General features: G+C 41.2%; 1 protein-coding gene across 1 annotated transcript in view; it reads left to right on the top strand.

Annotated features, from left to right (window-relative positions):
* Positions 1–398: 398 nt before the first annotated feature.
* Positions 399–20,871, top strand: part of TAF4B (TAF4b RNA polymerase II, TATA box binding protein (TBP)-associated factor, 105kDa) — a 62,485-nt gene continuing 42,012 nt past the window's right edge. The window contains exons 1-7 of the mRNA XM_010006903.1: positions 399–450; positions 1,423–1,571; positions 2,397–2,504; positions 6,722–6,889; positions 6,996–7,118; positions 10,949–11,038; positions 14,086–14,664. Of these exons, the coding sequence (XP_010005205.1) occupies positions 399–450; positions 1,423–1,571; positions 2,397–2,504; positions 6,722–6,889; positions 6,996–7,118; positions 10,949–11,038; positions 14,086–14,664 (1,269 nt within the window). The remainder of the gene's footprint in view (positions 451–1,422; positions 1,572–2,396; positions 2,505–6,721; positions 6,890–6,995; positions 7,119–10,948; positions 11,039–14,085; positions 14,665–20,871) is intronic.

The raw sequence follows: 20,871 nt of genomic DNA, 5'->3' as shown, positions 1-20,871 counted from the left end.
AACTTGTGGTTGTAGCTTGATTTTATTTTAAAAAAAACCAACACAACAAAACAAAAAAACCAAAAATCTCATCGAGTTTGTGGCTTTTGCTGGTGTGTTCATTTGAACTCGAGACAGAAGCAGTATGTTGGGCTGTACTGTAGAGCAATATTTTTGACAACTTTCAGACTAACCAGGTAGTAAAAAGACTGTTCCATTGATGAAGGCTTGTTTTACACTGGGAAATATCCTAACTATTTAGAGAAGATCTGAGATTCTTTAGGAATTGGATAACTTGTAAGAAAGTTTAATGCAGGTCTCCAAAAATGTTGTGTTAGTCTTATTTACACACTGGCATTCTCCTATATCTTCCCCCTTTCTTTTATGCAAAAGGCCTTTGTTAAATGAAGTGATCGAAGATGGTGGTTTTAGTGGTGGACTCTTCAGCATCTGCTACAGAAAGTAAAGGAGGTGAGGCACCACCTTCAGTAGAGTGTGCCATAACTCCCTTGAAGGATCCAAAGCCCTTCAGAGCAAGAATCTAGCTAGCATTTTGTTTTTGTGACCCTGATGGAACGTCTGGATTTTCCAGAGCCTAGCCCTTAGGGAATGGGGGAGGAGGAGGAGGGGTGGATAGCCTAATGGATAAGACTGTGTTGTGGCACCTGCTTGATTCTCCTTAGGGTGATTTCCATTTGAAAGCTGTAGTAAAAATACTCATTGTTTGATAACTGTTCGCAGTAATGGCTGATGGGGTGCCTGATAGGATGCGAGAAAGGTTGCAGGAGTTCAATTGTACTGGGCTGAAGAAGCTGTAGGCTTGAAAGGAAAGCAAAAAAAAAAAAAAAGAAAAAAAAGAGAAAGGGCAGAAAAATCCGTTTGGGTTTTTTGTTGTGTTTTGTTTTGGTTGGCTGTTTTTTCCTTCTCTCTATCAGAATCTCCCTATTTGGCTACAAGCTGCTCTGATTAATGCATTTTAATGCCTTTGGACAGACCCTGGGACAGAGGGACACCTGTAAGTTTGTGCAGAATGTGAAAGCGTGTAGAGGCAGCCACGCCTGATAGCGGTGATTAATTTTGCAGGCTGAGGAAACGCTTAAAGAAGTTACTGTTAAAGTAACCCCAGAGTGTGTGTGTGGAGTGTGTCTGTCTTGTTCATGTCCAAAATATCTTTTTGAAGGATTTCACAATTTGCATCTTGTATGCACATAGTGGCTGTCTAGTTAAGTTTTTCTCTTGACTTTATGAGTTGCTTTCTGTTACAAAATGAAGAGTAAAGCTGATATACTCTCAGCTCCTACATTTATTGGCAGCCGTTCCTTGGACTAAGAAACTAAATGTTACATTATTTTACCAGTGTGGTCTACTTATTTCTTCCACAGAAGCATAGGAAAGCCACAATATCACTTAATTTCTAACAGTCTGGATGTTTTTCTCCAACAGGAACTGTTCTTATCAGAAGCAGTAATGGCCAGCTAATGCTAGTATCCCAACAAGCAGTATCACAAGCACAGAGTCAGCCACAAAATAACACAAGTGTGAGACCATCTGTACCGACCAGCACACCTACAATCAGGATATGTGCTGTGCAGGTAACTTCTCTCATAGCTTTATGTTATGTAGTTATAACAGGGTTTTCAAATAAGTTATGGAGGGTTAAATAAGCATTTGAACAGTATGATTGTGTTTAGTTTTGCATATAAACATCACTATGTGCTTTGCTTTCTCAGTCTGAAAAATCTGCTAGCTGTTACATATGGTATAGTTCAATTAAGGAATTCCTCTATGATAATGTAAAAGATGTTCAGAAAAGAAACAAAAATAATCCAGAATAAAGAGCTCACATAAATGGCTATTGCTAGTAACTGCAACCTTGTGATCCTCTGGTAGAATACTTCTCTGAAGTTGAGTGAAGCTGAGGACCTCTCCCATGTCCCCAGGATGTTTGTCTTTCCTTGAGCTCTTCTGGCTTTTTGCTTCCATCTCTTAATGTGGTCAGCATGCAGGAGTTAAGAATGAGTACAAAAAGAGTAACCATCAGCATCGATCCTGCCAACAACCTCATCCTTTAATCGTTTTGTTGTGATTGAACTTTGTGTCTAAATTACTCTGATTCTGTTCTGGAGTATTAAACTGGTAGACAAATAGCTTTGTTGAACAGTGTTTAAAATACATGGGCTTTGTGTCTAAATGACTCTGATTCTGTTCTGGAGTATCAAACTGGTAGACAAATAGTTTTGTTAAACAGTGTTTAAACTACATGGGCAATGTGATTGATGCCTGCATTGTTACTGTAAGAGTGCATGTCTTGGGTTATACTGGACAAGAGCGGGTACAAACTTCAGTGTCTCTTTTGTTATTGACTTGTCTTGACAACTGTTCTCTGCACATGTATAATTTCTTTTTTTTCTCCGAAGAACTCTGGCACCCAGATACTACAGAAAGTTGCAGCTACTCCTGTGAAAACATTATCTCAAACAGCAAATGCTGTAGCTTCTACTGTTCAGCCACCTGCTATAGTACAGGTATGTGGCAAACTTTATGATGTGGTGGAATAAGTGACAGAAAACTGAGGAAAATATGGATACATTCTTGTTGTTTCTAACTGTTTTTTATTAAGCTTGGCAACTTTTGTCCTCACAATAAATTCTTTCCTAAATGTCTTTTTTAAAAATACATAATTTAATTATGCTTCTGCCAGTGTGTGTCAGATCATCTTCTCTCACTACAGCAGAATGCAAATGAATGACGGATAAAATAAATAGCTCAGAGAGCCATTTGGAGTGCCTTTGTACCCTGTGACAGAGTTCCTTCAAGCTCTTGATGAAGCTCTTCTGGGAAATGGAGACTTCCTAATGCTCTCTTCTGTTGGAGTTTCCTGATTCCTTAAGGGGAAAAGGAAGTATACCTGAGATACTGTTGAGGGGAAAATGAACTGTCTGCACCAGTCAAACTGTTTTTCATGTTTTACCTGACTGAGAACTGAAGGAAGGATGTAGCTGAAGACCTCAGTTCACTAATTGAGTTTGGCAGAAAGCTTCCACAGACATGACTGTGTATAGACAGTGGTTGGAAATGCCTCATTATTTTTAGGTAGTGTTTTTGTCTTACTTCCTAGGTCTTATCTTTTTCCAGAGAAAAATGTTGTAGGACTTGTCTGAAGAGTTTCTTGCCACTTGTTGAGTGTAGGCTTCTCCTAGATACACAGTTTATCTTCTATTCTTGGGGACCAGAGTTCTGGATAAGCATGTGTGATGAAAAGAGAAATACTTCTTTCTGCAGCTAAAATATTCTGTTCTCATAATCTGGAGGATAAATTGGGAAGAAGTCTGGCTTGCACATATCTTGTGAACAACAGCTTGACGGAGACTGGGCTGTAGCAGTTGACCAAGCATTCACTGAATGACCAGGATCAGTCATTTAGAAAAATATGCTGGATGTATGTTCTTGACCTTGAGGGTGTTGAAGAGTTGGAGGATATGTTTGCTGACAGCAGTAGCTAAAAGTCTGACTTACAAATTTGTTCTCCTGCTGTTTTTCTGTATCAGTAAATGAAAACTACACACAGGTCTGTCTTTGATATTTTTTTTTCTCTTCCTTCTCACTGCAGATGGATAATGTTTGGGCTGAAGGGAAAAACCCAGTACTTTTTCTTAGAATAGAAACAACATGTGCTTTGTGTCTGAGAACATCATTATTGGGTATTTCTTGTCCACTTTTACTTTGGAATACTAGCTTACAAACCATGGGCTTGTGATTTCTGCATAGAGATCTTTAGGATATAAAAGCAATAGTAATCTACTATTGCTACCCTTGCACTGGGGAGAAGAGATGAAGGTTAAGATTTCTTCCATCTGATAGATGCAGCTGCCTGCATCCTCAAACTCTCATGTGGGTAAACATTGAGATTCGTCATGCTACTAACTATTCCGTTTTAAACTTATATCTGCCTTTGACTTGGTTCTTCTGGACTTTGTTAGTTCAGTTTTTATGTAGTCAATTCAAATTGCGTTTATATGAGATATTTCAAGAGGTAGACATGGAGTATTTTTTATAAACTGTATTTTTTTCAGTTGTAGAAACTTGAACACTTGTATGTAATGAGCCATAGACTTGGGTTTAAACAATATGAATGATGACTAGGAAAAATTAGTACAGTTGTTTTGTTTGGAATGGCTTCCTTGGAGCCTCTCTGTTTTGCGGAGGATTGCACAGCTCTCTGTACAAGCTCCTTGTACAGTAAGGAGTAGCTAGGTGCAGTATAGATACAGCCTGCCATCACAGGCCCACTTAACTCTTCACCCTGAGGTGGACAGGAGAAGAGTGCTGACAAGGCAGTCCGAGCATGGAACCTTCTGGGGAAAGAAAGGAAGAGCCCTTGGGTCTGATTTCCTTGGCAGTGGTTCATTCATCAGTCCTAATAGAACTTGCTGATGTTAGTCTTGAGAATTTTTTGAGGTCACAGGAGAGGAGTGTTGGTGTGGTAGCATGATAGTCATCACAAAAAGTGGAAGATGGTGGAGTGGAAATAATACTTGGCTTGGTTGTGTATCTCCTATCCTGTGGTGAGTACAACTTGAAACACTGCTGGCTGCAAAACTCTGGTTATTGACTCTAGAATTATTCTCCTCATCTACAAAAACATTTCTATTTGTTGCCATTCCTGAATGTTTAAGCTCTGAGGTTAGACAAAATATCTGCACGTTTATTTTTTACCTTCTTCCCAGATGGGGTAATGAAGCTGCAAAGCATCTAATTAGCATCATGCTGGGGCATTTTCATTTAGATGCAGAACACTTCTCTTGAAATTACTTCAAAATATGCAGGATTAATGCCATTTTTTTTGTGGAAACTGTTTCCATTGCTCAAAGTGAGAATGAGAATTGTCAGTAGTGAAAAAGGTTGAGGGCAGGTGACAGAAGTTAATTCCCATATATTCATCTTCTTGGGAAAAGGGTCCAGCAGACTTCCTGTTGTTCCCTCCCTGGGTTGTCGTTCTGGTCTTGATGTGTAAACATGTTGAAATTTGCAAAAGATCAGCTCCCACAAACCTCATGTATTCAGCTTTTAAAAGCCCAGGGCATTGCAGCTTGACAGATCTGTACTCTGTCCCCTTTGGTCTTCCTCCAGTCCATCTGTTTATGGGATTCATGTGCCCAGTTTGCCTCCCTGTGGTCTTAGAGCTGTTGAGCTTCATCTTTGGAAGAGGCAGTAGTGGTGGCAAAGATCCTGCAGAGAGCTATTAAAGTTACCAACAGTGGGAGCCGAAGCTGGGAAGTTTTTCTGGTAGCTGTCTGCTCCTTTCACGTCAAGCTGGCAGCAGCTTATTGGGGGAGGGGGATGACACACACACCCAGGAAAAAAAATAATTTAGAAATAAATTACAAAAGTGGCAGTGCTTTCTTTGCTTTAGCTTTAAATGTTTGTTCATTAATTTTCCCTATCCTGAAAGACTCTAAGACCTAAAAGCTCTTTGACATTTTACATTTTGTCCCTCCAACTGATTAGATTTTGTTTTATCCATGGTAGTGTAAGTTGGACTCTTGTGCTGCTGTCTTATCACTAATGCAATTAGCAAGTGTTAATTTGTGATTATTGGAGTAAACTACAGTGTTTAAGTGTGCTAAGTCAGTGAAAGCAATGGTGTTGCTCAGATCAGAATTTGGCCTACAAAACCAGACTTTCCCTTTTTCTAGGAAGGTTGGAGGAAAAATGACACCCAATTTCAGGTTTCAAATGTTAACCTGAAACTCTTGTTTTTCTGTAAGCTGCGGGTTGGTTCCATCTGGCTTTTTAGTTTTCAAGCTGAAAAATCAGAAGTAGTGGGTTTTGTAAAGGCAGTGTCTTTTACTCATATGGTCTGCTGCTCTATCAGAAGAATTGTGTTGGGGTTTTTGGATGTGTGGGTTTTGTTCCTTTTTTTCTTTTTCCTCACTTCAAACTCTGAAGTAGAAATATTTCAGTTTTTAGTAGGTTTCCTCTGGAAACTACTATTAGCATAGTTTGCAAAGGAGACTGGCAATTGTGTTCTTATTTTTTCCTAAACCTGAATTACTCTCCTGTTGCTGGAGCTTTTTAATCTATTATTAAATTCTAATGAGATTTTTTAAAGATGTATTAAAATAACTGAATTTTGTGAGGGTTTGTGTCTGAGCAGAGGAGAGCAAGATCCAAATTACTGCCCACAGGGAAGGAACTTCCACAGGCAGAAAGAACTTGTTAGGTGCATTTGCTCAGCTGGTTGCTTCGGCTGCCACATGGATCATCCTTCTAAAGTAGACACGATGCCTTTTGCCTATTGTGCATGTGATAGGAAGAGTAAAGGATATTGCAACTTGGAGAGGAGCTACAGAAGAAGAAAGGAAGTTAAATAATCACTTACAGACATTTATTTTCAGAGTAGTATCTCCTGGCTTCGACTGTAGTCCTGGCAAAGTTAATCTGTTGGTTTCTTCAAGACAACTCTACCTTTCTCTTTTCACTTGAAGTTGCAGGCAGTGCTTCAGTCTGGGTGAGCCTTTGTAATTTCTTCCCTCTGCCCTTGATTTAAAACCAGAATTAAGCTGTGGGGGTTCTCTCACTCTATTACCTAGAGCCTCTCAAAATCCAAACTTCAAAGGTAAAAATAATTTATGTTCTAAATAGTAATGTGAAGCGAGGGTGCTACTTTATATACACTAGCAGAATACAGTATGTTTGTCACGTTAATCTTTGGTTAAAAAGTGTTAATTTTCCTTTTCAGCCAACAGCTGCAACAGCTAGTGTTACCACAGTTACTGCTGTAAAGCCTTCGAGTACTGGAACACCTGTAAAACTTCCAGTTACAGGACCACCTGCACAAGCTGTCTCCCAAAAGGCAGTCTCTGTGAAAGCAGAGGGCACAACAGTAGCACCGACCAGCACTTCTACAGTAAGGAAAAAAAAAGGCTTTAATTAAAAATTAGCATTCTGTATATTCATCAGAGGTTGGAGAGCCAATGCCACATCTAATGGTCTTCTCTTTATTTTCATGCTAGGAGATGTTAGAGAATGTGAAGAAATGCAAGAATTTTCTTGCTACACTAATAAAATTGGCATCTAGTGGACCTCAAGCTTCTGAGATGGGGCAGAATGTGAAGAATCTTGTGCAAAATTTATTGGTGAGACTTTTTTTAAACATTCTGCATGATTTGGATATAATTTTTTACATTGACTTCTTCATAGTTTTTGTTTCTGATCTTTTTAACTGTTATTTTTTTAACAGCTGAGGAGTTGAATTTGTGGCCGAGTATATCTGACCTTCATTAAGCTTACATTATAGCTCTTATTTTTAACTACATCCCATGCTGTATTTTTTCCCTCTCACATTCCTGTTTCATTTTATGCACACAGGTAATTGACAGCAGGAGGAACTGATAGTGTCTGGCTCTGAGCTGCCTGTTTTTTTGGTTTTTTTTCATATTAGTCTTATTTTGAGTAATCAATGACAAGAATTATTATCATGGAGGTTGCAGTGCCAGTGCTGAGTCCATACTACTGCTTTACTCCAAGGCAGAACTGACATACAGGTTGATAGTGAAGCTCCAGTGGAACAAGCATGATGTGATCTATGTCTTTAGACAATGGGGTGGAGAAAATAATGTGGCTGCCAACCTGTCTCTCTCCTTGCGGGTGGCTTCCATATGCTGCTTTGTGCTGTACCCCAGCACAGCTGGGTTTTCTTGGTAACAATTTCTCCTGCCACTTCTTGTCTTGGCATTTGACCACTGCTGCTGTTCTGTTGTTCCACTGTAGCAGAAGGCTGTGGGATGGTGGAAGGGAATGACTTTACTAGTGGTACCAAAGGACTTTTCAGTCTAGAAAAGAGTAGTGTAGATGAAGGTGTAGTTTTAGAGAGCAGACTGTTTTAAGCAGCCTTGTAAAACTACTTGATTACTCCTCTTCCTCTGCCTTTGTGTCCCTCATGGACTATACACCTTGATTCTGTAGGAAAATACTAGAATTATTCCTTCTTGTTCTTAGAGTACTTTAATTACTTTTTTCCTAAGAACAGTTGTTACCAAACATTAATATATCATTTCACTGTGCATTTATTTGCTTTATCTAATATCTAAAAAATACTGCTATTCTGTCATTCAGGATGTGTATATGATTTAATGCAAAATAAATTGTTTTGCATGCATGAGGGAAATTAATACATTGACAGCTGTGAATTAAAATGGTCCTTAAAGCAGCATCTTATGAAGTGGGTGTCAAGCACCTTACATGCACTGAAGCATAGTCCACCAAATCACTGCATCTGTATTGGTAAGACCTCAGGGACCTGTATAACAGCTCAGTGAGATCTAACAGGGAGCAGATCAAATGACTAAACTGGAGAGGTGCTCCAAGTTCTGTTTGTCTGTGAATATACAATCCTTAAAACCCCTTTGCTGTTGGTGTAGCTCCTTGGAATGGTTGTTCTGAAGGAGAGTATGCATGAAAGGAGTAGTTTCTCTGCAAAGATGAGGCCTGATGCTGATACCGGAGGAGGTAACATTCTTGGTGACTCTGTGGCAGGATCTCACCCACAACTGTATCCCTGTCCTCACAGCACTGAAATAGTGAGTGAGGGATCTCAGAAGTCCATTGCAGGTTCCTAACCTTACCGAGCCCCTGTGTCTGGTGTTTGTGTTGGGGAAGAGCAGAAAGCATTATGAAAGGAGACTGTACTCTGCGTGCCAGAGGACTGTTACGGTAGTGGTATGCAGAAGTGATGTTCTGATCTTCAGTTTCTCCTGCTTTTGAAAGACAGTGTTAAGTATTCTTTATTATGCTATGCATGTATTACACTAGAATTGTCTTTAAAAAGTACTGAGTTGTCTTTTGTCTCCAGTCTCTTCAAATTGATTGTTATGCACATAAACTAACTTCACAGAAAACAAAATGCTTGTGTACTGGGCAAGAAGGCAAGTGTAATCTGGGGTGGCATAAGGAAGAGTGTGGCCAGTAGGTTGAGAGAGGTCATTCTCCCACTGGTGAGGCCACAGCTGGAATACTGCATCCAGTTCTGGGCTCCCCAGTTCAAGAGAGAGCGGGAACTACTAGAGAGAGTCCACTGGATGGCAACAAAGATGATTGGGGGATTGGAGCAGCTCCCTTATGAGGAAAGGCTGAGAGAGCTGGGGCTCTTCAGCCTGGAGAAGAGAAGGCTGAGAGGAGACCTTGTTAATGCCCGTAAGTATCTCAAGGGGGAGTGCAAGGAGGATGGAGCCAGATTCTTTTCAGTGGTTCCCAATGACAGGATGAGGGGCCATGGACACAAGCTGGAACAGAGGAAGTTCCATCTAAATATGAGAAAAAACTTCTTTATGGTGAGGGTGACAAAGCACTGGAACAGACTCCCCATGCAGGATGTGGAGTCCCCTTCACTGGAGACACTCAAAACTTGCCTGGATGCAGCCCTGAGTGATGTGCTCTAGGGAATCCTGTTTTGGCAGGGCGGTTGGACTAGATCATCTCTAGAGGGCCTATACAATCCTTAAAACCCCTTTGCTGTTGGTGTAGCTCCTTGGAATGGTTGTTCTGAAGGAGAGTATGCATGAAAGGAGTAGTTTCTCTGCAAAGATGAGGCCTGATGCTGATACCGGAGGAGGTAACATTCTTGGTGACTCTGTGGCAGGATCTCACCCACAACTGTATCCCTGTCCTCACAGCACTGAAATAGTGAGTGAGGGATCTCAGAAGTCCATTGCAGGTTCCTAACCTTACCGAGCCCCTGTGTCTGGTGTTTGTGTTGGGGAAGAGCAGAAAGCATTATGAAAGGAGACTGTACTCTGCGTGCCAGAGGACTGTTACGGTAGTGGTATGCAGAAGTGATGTTCTGATCTTCAGTTTCTCCTGCTTTTGAAAGACAGTGTTAAGTATTCTTTATTATGCTATGCATGTATTACACTAGAATTGTCTTTAAAAAGTACTGAGTTGTCTTTTGTCTCCAGTCTCTTCAAATTGATTGTTATGCACATAAACTAACTTCACAGAAAACAAAATGCTTGTGTACTGGGCAAGAAGGCAAGTGTAATCTGGGGTGGCATAAGGAAGAGTGTGGCCAGTAGGTTGAGAGAGGTCATTCTCCCACTGGTGAGGCCACAGCTGGAATACTGCATCCAGTTCTGGGCTCCCCAGTTCAAGAGAGAGCGGGAACTACTAGAGAGAGTCCACTGGATGGCAACAAAGATGATTGGGGGATTGGAGCAGCTCCCTTATGAGGAAAGGCTGAGAGAGCTGGGGCTCTTCAGCCTGGAGAAGAGAAGGCTGAGAGGAGACCTTGTTAATGCCCGTAAGTATCTCAAGGGGGAGTGCAAGGAGGATGGAGCCAGATTCTTTTCAGTGGTTCCCAATGACAGGATGAGGGGCCATGGACACAAGCTGGAACAGAGGAAGTTCCATCTAAATATGAGAAAAAACTTCTTTATGGTGAGGGTGACAAAGCACTGGAACAGACTCCCCATGCAGGATGTGGAGTCCCCTTCACTGGAGACACTCAAAACTTGCCTGGATGCAGCCCTGAGTGATGTGCTCTAGGGAATCCTGTTTTGGCAGGGCGGTTGGACTAGATCATCTCTAGAGGGCCCTTCCAACTCTGACAATTCTGTGAGTCTGTGGTGAAGTTTAAATGTTTCTATGTAATGATAAGGTGCTCCTTGCTACTCAGTGCTACTTTTAAACTAGTTTCTGTCAGTTCACTTGAGTGAGGTGTTTGAAGTATCCTTAAGTGTGTTATCAGCCTGGAGTAAAGGAAGTAATGTAATTTGATAATACTGTATCTAAATTTCAAGATAATTCTGTCCTAAACGCTTTTCTTTAAAAATATAAGAGGAAAAAACATTTGATAATTGACATTGAACAATTCCCCAATAATGTAAATTTCTATGGATTTTTGATAGACTGGGTGGAAAAAAATGTAGATTCATAGTTATAACTTACTATTGTAATTGTACTTTCCTCTTAGGAAGCAAAAATTGAACCAGAAGAATTTACAAAAAAGCTATACATAGAGCTCAAGTCATCTCCACAACCGTATTTAGTTCCTTTTCTCAAGGTAAGTGTCTGTGAATATGTAGTACTTACTGAGGGGATGGAGGAAAACCAGAAGAGGAAAGTCAGAGCATTGAAATAGGTGTTGGCTTAGGTCAGTTGAGGAAATTGTGTTTCACCCATCCTTGTTGCTCTTGGAAAGAGGTTTTTTTTCGGGAAGGGAAGATTTTAGCGGAGTCTTCTTAAATTGAAGAGTTAATTACCTGCTGGTCATTAGTGGCGACTAATGTTTTGGAAGCTGGTGCATCTACAGCAGAGCTGCTATACTAAGATAACCTTTTACTTTCTCATCAAAACTGTAACTGTAATAAAGTCAAATGCAGAAGACTGACAACAGGCTGTGCACAAAGCTTAAGCTTTAAGAATTGCATAAATCTAGTATTCATCTATCTTCTGGTTGATGTTTGCCTGGAAGCAGAAGAAAAACCCCATCCTTTTCTTTAGAAAGTCCTGATAGGACTACTACAACTTGGGAGGAGTAAACCAGGATAAATCTACTGCCATTCAAGCAAATAATGATGTAAATAAAAAGCATGCAGTATTAACTTTTAAAAATCATATGGGATAATGGAATTTATGAACAGTCAAAATAAAAATTAACATCTCTGTTGTAGAGCATGTATTGCATTCCAGTGAAAGCATGGAATACTTGGTTATATTTAGTTGCAATGCATGTAGTATTCTTAAGCTTAATAGATCTGTACTTTTCCTTGTCATTTACTATAGACACTTGAGAATCAAGGAAGGAATTGTTAAGTCTAAAGGTGGGACAGAAATTTTCTGGAGTTTTTCTTCCCCCAGTATTTGATAGCATATATAACAATGCATGTGATGATGATGATATTGCTTTAGATGGCTGATGTCAATTTCTTAAAGTGTGTGATGGATTTTTTTGTTACAGTGGCAGCCTAATCCTGGAGATTTCTTAAAAGCACATGCAAAAGCTAAAGGGGAAAAAAAAAACCCCAAACATCTCAGAGCTCAGTAGCTGCCTTCTGCAGGGCTGATGGACCCCACTTGACATGAGCTGGCTGTGTGTGTGGGGGGGAGGGGGGCGCAGCTCATGTGCTCCCGTGGTGGTGCCATGTTCCCAAAGTGTGCTGCAGGTGAACCTCTAGGTCCATGCAGACCCAGGCTAAGTCTGGCACGGCTAGACCCCATCTAGGGCTGGTCAGTTGTGACAGCCTGCAACTAGTTCATGCACAGGAACTGAGCCAAGAGGTGTCTGTGCAGCACTTGTTAGCACTTCTACCCCTTTGGGTTCCCCCAAGAGTTATGTTATCTCAGGCAGTGTTGTCCTTATGCACTCATGGAGGTGCTCAGCCTGAGTTAAGATGCCATCCCACGGTCTGTAGAACTCTGCTACATGTGGTTCACAGACTTGAGGAAGTTCCACAGAAGTTGGGTTCATCAGCATAGGTCAGATCTTGATCCCTCACAGCAGAGTGGTTGAATGTTTCCCCTGGAGGATGCTGCCAGGTTCCGGTGTCATTGAGGATTTTCTGTTTTGGGTAGTGTCCATACCCCATACTCCTCAACAAGGTGCTTTCTCTCCCTTTGCTCCTCCATATTAACAATTAAATACTTTCACTTCAGAAACTTCGACCATGACAATGACTAAACATTAGCTGACTATATTGTTACCATCCTTTAAAACATCTTGCACCCCAATTACTTTTTTTTCTGAAATATCTTAAGGATGTGTACTTGATACAGACCAGACTTAACTGGTGTGTAATTTTGAGCAGCTGTGACAGGAATGAGTGCCAAATGGAAGGTGACTTCAGGAGCACTTCTCTAAGGTGCTACAAGCATCAGTGCTGGCCTTGTCTGTGGGAGAAACGCTTGCAGCTTGAGTGTGAGAAGAAATGTGATACGGCTTCTTGCCAGTTGACTTTCAGCTAGTGAGTGGAATTTTAGGGAGGACTCTGTGGAGTTGTCTCTTATCTTTGAGCTGCAGGTTTTCGAGGAAGTTGCATGTGCTTTGTTTTGTCTGTTCCAATAGATGGGAAAGTATGCTGACTTTGGCTGTAAAGCCTGCTTGGTTTTCAGATCTGTGCTGGATGCTTTTGGTAAATAAACTGCATCAGGAGCATGAGGAAAGCTGTGAGGAGCCTTTTAAAAGAAAGGAAGTGAACATCAGGTGTGTCACAGAAGGTCTAGATGTCTGAACAATTTGCTGACTTAGTATATTAACATGTGAGACAACATGTTCCTTTTGCATGAAGCCCAGAAGAATAGCACTGTGCTGGAGACTTAGGGACTTCAAAAACTGCTACTGAGGGGAAAAAAAGGATTTGTGCAGAACAGATTTCCCCTGATTCTGTACCATAACAGATTGTAAATAGTCAAGGAGAAAAATCTGTAGAGGGCTTGAAGATTATTTTGTCCATTAACCTTCTCAAACATAGCTGGAGTAAAAATGAGATGTTGCCAGATGTCTTTACTAATGTTCTTTCTTTGCTGAGAACTCTCTGGCTTAAGTTGTGCTGCTGCAGCTATGCAGGCATTACTAAAGTGGTATCCCCCCCTAGTGTCGATACAGCTGTATTGGCATGGAAGCGTTCGTATCTCCAAAGCTTGTTTCAGAGTTTATTGGGTAATTGCTAGTTCACTGTCAAGGCAGGCTCCATGGAATAAACACAGCTGTTAAGACGTAGGGGCTTTTGGCAAAACAATTTCTTTTGAGGTAGTACAACAGAAAAAATGGTCTTTTTCTAGAACAGAAATTTCTAATTGAAAAATCTAAACAAAAGAACAAAGTTATGGGTGAATTCCCCTGTATAATTGAGATTCGCTGTGTGCAGTGAAGCAGTGGTGAGTGTTGGTCTTTGATCAGCCTGTGTTGGTGATTCTTGTGGTCTTCACTGAACTGTACCATCAGCAATTTAAGGGTGCCTGAACTCCAGCAAAACTTGTTTGGAATAAGCCAGTTATTGTTTAATAAAAACCTAAATTGGAAGATGAGGAAGAAGATTCAGTTGCTGGTATACCAGTAGTGTGCAAGACTCTGCTGATGTTAAGTCCAGTGTTGCTTTGTTTTTCTTCTAGAAAAGCTTACTTGCCTTACGACAGCTAATGCCCAATGCTCAGAGCTTTATCCAGCAGTGTATCCAGCAGCCAGCTCCAACCCAAGATGCCGTTTCTACTTCTACCTCTGCAGCACCAGCTTCTTCGATAGCAGTGGCAACCTCAGCTGTAGCAACAACCTCTCTTCCAGTTATAAAACCAGTGTCTGACACTGTAACAGTCCCAGCCTCTCCAGTTATAAAGCCAGTCCTTGTCAGTACGTCGGCAACAGGTTCTCTGCACACTGTGAAGCCTGTTCCTGCCTCCACAGTGGTCACAGCATCTCTTCGCCCTGCAGCTTCAGTCCTCACCACGACGATAGCCACATCAGGGCTGACTGCTATCCAAACTGTCAGGCCAGCCTTCACTTCTGCGGTAGCAGCGTCCTCTCTCCAGTCCGCAAAGCCACTACTAGTCTCTCCAGTGGCATCTCCAGCAACAACCCCTCTCCAGCCTCTGAAATCAGCCATTGGAGCCCCATTCGGTTTCAAAATCTCGCAGCCAAAATCCGTCGTTGCACAGTCAGTAGGCGCTCAGCAGGTGGTTAAAGTGAAACAGTTGGTAAGATGAATTTCTTTGCTTTTCTGTAATCCAGCTTCTTTATTGTGACTCCTAAGCATTTTTTAGATAGGATACCAATTTGGATCTTTGCCTTTTTTTTTTTTTTTCTTCACATGTGAAGCTAGTCTCACATGAATTAACCAGAAGGTAGTCTGTTTTAAGTTAATCAGTTATGTTTGTTATAAGGATATTCAACTTGCTGAAAAGTTGAATCTAAAGCCAAGGTGTAAGCTCAGTCTCTTGCAAAACATACTGACCACCATTCCACCAGACTTAGCATCCAGCTTGAAACACAAGGGAACACAAGTTCTGGGCTATGCATGCAGCCAGGCTGGGTTGGCATCTGAAAGAGAAGGCAGGAAATGCTAGTGTCAGGAACAGAAATTGCTGATGAACTGCTTACATTAGTTCATGTTAGATAGCCTGTTAGGGCTGTGCCTCAGCTAGCCACCAGGGATGCCAGGCTTTTTACCTTGATAGTTCCTGCCCTGGATACTTTGCAGGCACAGGTGGCTTGATGATGTTTAGTGATAACTGAAATGTACAAACTAGCTCAAGGAGCTTTTCAGGGTGGAGTTCTGACCTCCAAATTTACTAAGACATGTTAATTGTGAAGTCATCCAAAAGTGAGCTTTTCTATCAGGCCTCATTACCTAACAAATTCCAGGAGAAGTAAAAGTCTTATTAAAATTATACCCTCAAAAATAATGTATTGTTTTGGTTTTCTTCTTGGCACAGATTAACTTCTTGCTAATGTTAATGTTAAATACTAACAAAACTGTGTCCCACAGGTATACTCAAAAAGAGCAATGTTGTGAAATACATTAGTTTTGGTTTATGGGTGTTTGAGATACCAAGTAGCATGTTGTCTGACTGGTCTACCTGCAAATAATGTTCTCAAGTATTTTGAAAGAATAGTCACCCTTTGGCAAATAAAGAACTTGATTCTTGAATTTGGCTTACTAGTTGAGATTTGCTGCTTAAAAAGACGAGAAAACATTAGACTTCCTATGAAGACAGATAAACTTTCCACAGGTATAGTGGAAATGTGGTAGATGTGGTTTATCTTGATTTCAGTAAAGCATTTTCAGTAAAGCATTTGACACTGTCTCCCACAGCATCCTTGTAGAAAAGTTGATCAGGTATGGGTTTGGTGATCAGGAAGTGAGGTGGATTAGGAACTGGTTGAAAGGAAGGAGTCAGAGAGTCAATGGGGCAGAATCTGGTTGGAGGTGTGTGACTAGTGGAGTCCCACAGGGGTCGGTACTGGGACCGATGTTGTTCAACATCTTCATCAACGACCTGGATGAGGGTATAGAATGTACCCTCAGCAAGTTTGCTGATGACACTAAGCTGGGAGGAGTGGCTGACACACCAGAAGGCTGTGCTGCCATTCAGAGAGACTTAGATAGGTTGGAGAGTTGGGCGGGGAGAAACATGATGAAATTCAACAAGGGGAAGTGCAGAGTTTTACATTTGGGGAAGAACAACACCATGTCCCAGTACAGGTTGGGGGCTGAACTGCTGGAGAGTAGTGTAGGTGAAAGAGACCTGGGGGTCCTGGTAGACAGGAGGATGACCATGAGCCAGCAATGTGCCCTTGTGGCCAAGAAGGCCAATGGCATCCTGGGGTGCATTAGAAAGGGTGTGGTTAGTAGGTCAAGAGAGGTTCTCCTCCCCCTCTATTCTGCATTGGTGAGGCCACATCTGGAGTATTGTGTCCAGTTCTGGGCCCCTCAGTTCAAAAAGGACAGGGAACTGCTCGAAAGAGTCCAGCGCAGAGCTACGAAGATGATTAGGGGAGTGGAACATCTCCCTTATGAGGAAAGGCTGAGGGAGCTGGGTCTCTTTAGCTTGGAGAAAAGGAGACTGAGGGGTGACCTCATCAATGTTTACAAATATGTAAGGGGTGAGTGTCAGGGGGACGGAGTTAGGCTTTTCTCAGTGATGACCAGTGATAGGACAAGGGGTAATGGGTGTAAATTGGAGCATAGGAAGTTCAAGGTGAATATCCGAAAAAATTTTTTTACTGTAAGAGTGACAGAGCACTGGAACAGACTGCCCAGGGAGGTTGTGGAGTCTCCCTCACTGGAGACATTCAAAACCCACCTGGATGAGTTCCTGTGTGATGTACTCTAGGTGACCCTGCTCTGGCAGGGGGGTTGGACTAGATGATCTCTCGAGGTCCCTTCCAGCCCCTAAGATTCTATGATTCTATGATTCTATGATTCTATAAGTTATACATTTGGTCTAATGTTGGAAACAAAGACCAAGGCATGTTGCTATCAGTGGACTGATAGATTTGGAAGAGAAACAGAGAAGGTAATCTGGGGGAACACTGGAGGTGAAAACTTTTTGTAGATGGCAACATTTATCTGTCACCATTAACTGACTTCTGTTCAGGAGAGTGACTTAGTATCTACTTTTTTGCTTTATGGGTGATTTATCTGTATCTAATGTTCAAGAGGCTGTAGATGAGCCCAGCAGTATAAACTTAAAAGTTATAAGTCATACTAGTTTTCTACTTTGACTTCTGATTTTGAGATGTGAATCTTACAAGTTAAGAAGTATCAATTATGAGGAAAGAGGGATTTAAGCTAGGCCAACAGTTAATGGACTGGGGATTAAGTGTGGGTTTATTAAGGATTACTAGAACTATGAAGTTCGTAGAGTCCTTATTGAGCAATCATCTTTGGTTTTCTGCTTTCTGAAATGTTTCGGTAATATTTGGTGTAGATGCTATCTGGTTTCAGTGAGCTATGGTAACCTAGATTTTTCTTTTCTACAGGTTGTACCTTACAATACCTTGAATTAGTGTAGTAAATATGCTTATTTGGCAAAAGATATCATATATACGACACTTCTGTCTAATATATAAGTCCTTTTTAAACGCTAACATTTGTTTTGCTCTGTGCCTTAACATCATTCTAGCACTAATATTTTTTTACTGTGAGAGTGACAGAGCACTGGAACAGGCTGCCCAGGGAGGTTGTGGAGTCTCCTTCACTAGAGACATTCAAAACCCACCTGGATGCTTTCCTGTGTGATGTGCTCTGGGTGATCCTGCTCTGGCAGGGGGGGTTGGACTAGATGATCTTTCGAGGTCCCTTCCAACCCCTAGGATTCTATGATTCTATGAAAACATTAGACTTCCTATGAAGATAGATTAACTTTCCACAGGTATAGTGGGCCATCTAATGCAGGAATTTCCTTTGTAGTTTCTATATTGTGTATACTTGATTTAACAGTATTCAAAACCCTTAAATGTTTTGCTTTATTAATTTTCTTGATTTCAAAGTGCTTAAGGTGGATGTAATACAAGAATCCTGCATTCTAAATAAAGAGCTAAAGCTACTAGCTTTTCACTTTTTCAGATTTGCTTAAAAAGAATAAAGCACTAAACTATATGGAGGGGATGGAGGGTCCTTTTTATGAGTGGGTTTGGTTTAAAAGCAGTTGTCAAGCATATGCACCAACAGTGTTTGATAGTAGTAGCTAAAGCCAAATTGGAAAAGGAGTTGATACCGTTGCTGTCTTTAAGGACAGTAAATTTAAAATTCCATCCAGAAGAAAATGAGGGCTTCTTAGGTTGTACAAGGGCTGTGGAGCATTTTGTTGGCTACACAGCAAGCTATGTAATCCAGGGGAAAGGTTGACCATCTGTACAAAGAGATGAGGAAGATTAATTCTACACTGGGGAGTTGAAACACTTCTTGAACATGATATTTGTGAACTCAAGAAGTGACTCATGCCTCCTCTGCTACTGCTATGTGCCAGCCTATTGCAATTGCTTTTCTTCGCTGTGCCTTACAAACTTTGAATTGCATACAAAACATGTTTTTATCCCCATTTGGGTAGATCCCAGGTAAAGTGATTAAAGTATTTGCTCTTCAAAATGCCTGTTTAATTTTGGTCTTGTAGTTGAAGAGCTGAGTTGACCACTTTGCAGCTTAGCCATATCAAGACCTTGGTGTTTATTCAGACAACCTAGTAGCACAAAGAGCCAGTTAGTAAAAGCAGCTGCATCTTCTAGAGCTTCCCTGGTGCATTTCCTTGAAAGGACAAGAGGTTCTGTTTTCCTCCCACAAGAAAACAAATCTGGACCTCCCCTCCCTAAACAGAAGGGTCCTGCTGCCAGCTGAAAAGGAGCACATGCCAGCTGTGCAAATCTGTCCATACAATGCTGCCAGCAATTTCCTTTCCAGCCCACAGGGTTGTCTGATGCTATACACTCCCTGTGCATGCCCATTTCTATTTAGGTCTCTTGTGCTGGGGAATGTAAAGTGAGCTTTTATGTGCCAGCTCTGGTGTAACGTTGATGCTGTGTTTTAATATCAAAATTGCTACTAGAGCGGTGCAATGTGTAACTGTCTTTTCTGTGGCATGATTATTGAAACTCAATTTGTATGGTGGACACCAAAGGACCTGTTCTTCAGGGATGCTGTTGGGATTGATTGCATGCCTGTGCTGTGGGAGTTGCATGTCAGGGAGGGTTTTCCCTTCCAGTGACTTTCTTAACTCAGTCTGATTTAAGAGCATTGGCATACACAGAAGTTTCATCTTGGACAGAAAGCTTGTCTTGCTGTAGAATTTCTTTGTCTCTTGTTAAAGCACAAATAAATGAAAATTTACGTTACCAGCCACTGGCTTCCAGTGGTGAGAAAGCTGCTGTGAGACTACAACTTCAAGTTAAGCATAAAGAACAAGAGTTTTATGGTTTAGTCCCTGCAATTACCAGTGAAATGTGCTCCCTGGACATTGCTAGTGGTTGAAGCAAAGAGTGAAGTGATTGTGCTGTTCCAAATGCTTGTTTTTAGTGTCGAGTCCCCTCAGAGCTGAGCTTTCTTGAGCAGATGATCTCCTCTGTTATTTTTCAATATTTTTTTTTTTGTCCCGGATGTATGCTTTTGCATTCAGCTGCTGAGGCTTCCTTCATGAAGCAATACTGTATGAAGTGTGTGATGACACCTTGCCATCTCTCCACTGATCTCCAAACTCTGCTTTATGAATGCAAAACCCATTCAAGGAAGGCTAATCAAAGTCACTTTCAGGCAGCTGTCCCTGTGCTGTCAGCTGGATGTTACATTGCATTTCTTTTTTTTTCTTAAAGAGTGTTCGTGCTTTTTGCTCTGATGTTTCCTACTTAATGGGGCAGAAAGGAACAGTCCCTTTTCATTATTACTTCTTGCTCCTTACTTGAAGAAAGGAGGCAACAGCTCTTTCTTACAGATATTAGCTATTTTTTAATATGGTTTTCTGGCATTAAATCCTTGTCAAAATTTCTGGGATTTCCCTGTTCTTTCTTGTTTCCCTGTTCTGTTGCATGTCTCAGGGACTTTCAACATTTGTTAGTTTAGCAACTAGAATACCAAACAAAAAATCAGCTTTACTGCCTACACATCCTTTCTGTTTCTTGTTGATCAAGACTCCTCAGTTACTTGTCTTACCTCCCAGTCTCCGCCTAGGCTATTGGTTTAACACTGGCTATCTCTGTTCCTTTTGTGTGCTGCACCTTCATCTTGAATGCTTATGTTTCCTCCTGTGCTGTTTCAGGATGTTGCATGCTGAAGATGAAGCGTCATTCTTAGTGGTGATGGTGAGGATCTCTAGATGTATGTCAGTTTGGGTGGTGACAGAGCCTGTAAATAGTTTATCCAAGCTGGTTGATGATTCAATAATTATCTGAACATATAAATGGTGCTGGTAATATGAATTTCAACTTCCAGCCAATGGAAGCTGCATCTTTCAGAAAGATCAAACTGTGTTTTCATAAAAACACATAGAGGCACACCTTAGTGTGTGTACCAGTGCTGCAGGTGTGAGCCTTGACTGTCTGCAGTCCATCCCTGTGCTCCTGTGGTTCCTTCCTCTGCATAAAAAGTCAGGAGATATGGATCATACGTTTATTCTCAAGAACTACGTTGTTTGATTTTCAAACATCACCTTCAGCTCAGCTGTTCTGTTCTGTGTTCCTGCTGCTGTGCCAAACCATGTTGCTTATTAGCAGATTAGCATGGAGGTGGGTGCGGTGTGTCTTGATTACTTGATATGCAAAGTACATCTTTTTGCGAGTGTCTGATACTTACGCTGATGATGTTTACTGATAAATCTGAAGTTAGATGACAGAAGGAGACAGACTAATTTCTGAAGTATAATTAATGCCAATTTTTTATTTAATTAAACTTGTCCAGTGTTGCTGTACGAACA

The sequence above is a fragment of the Chaetura pelagica genome, unplaced genomic scaffold, assembly GCF_000747805.2.
Source record: "Chaetura pelagica isolate M959 unplaced genomic scaffold, ChaPel_1.0 scaffold109, whole genome shotgun sequence".
NCBI classification, from domain to species: domain Eukaryota; kingdom Metazoa; phylum Chordata; class Aves; order Apodiformes; family Apodidae; genus Chaetura; species Chaetura pelagica.
Note: the sequence above shows the minus strand (reverse complement) of the source record. Positions and strands in the feature narration are given on the sequence as shown.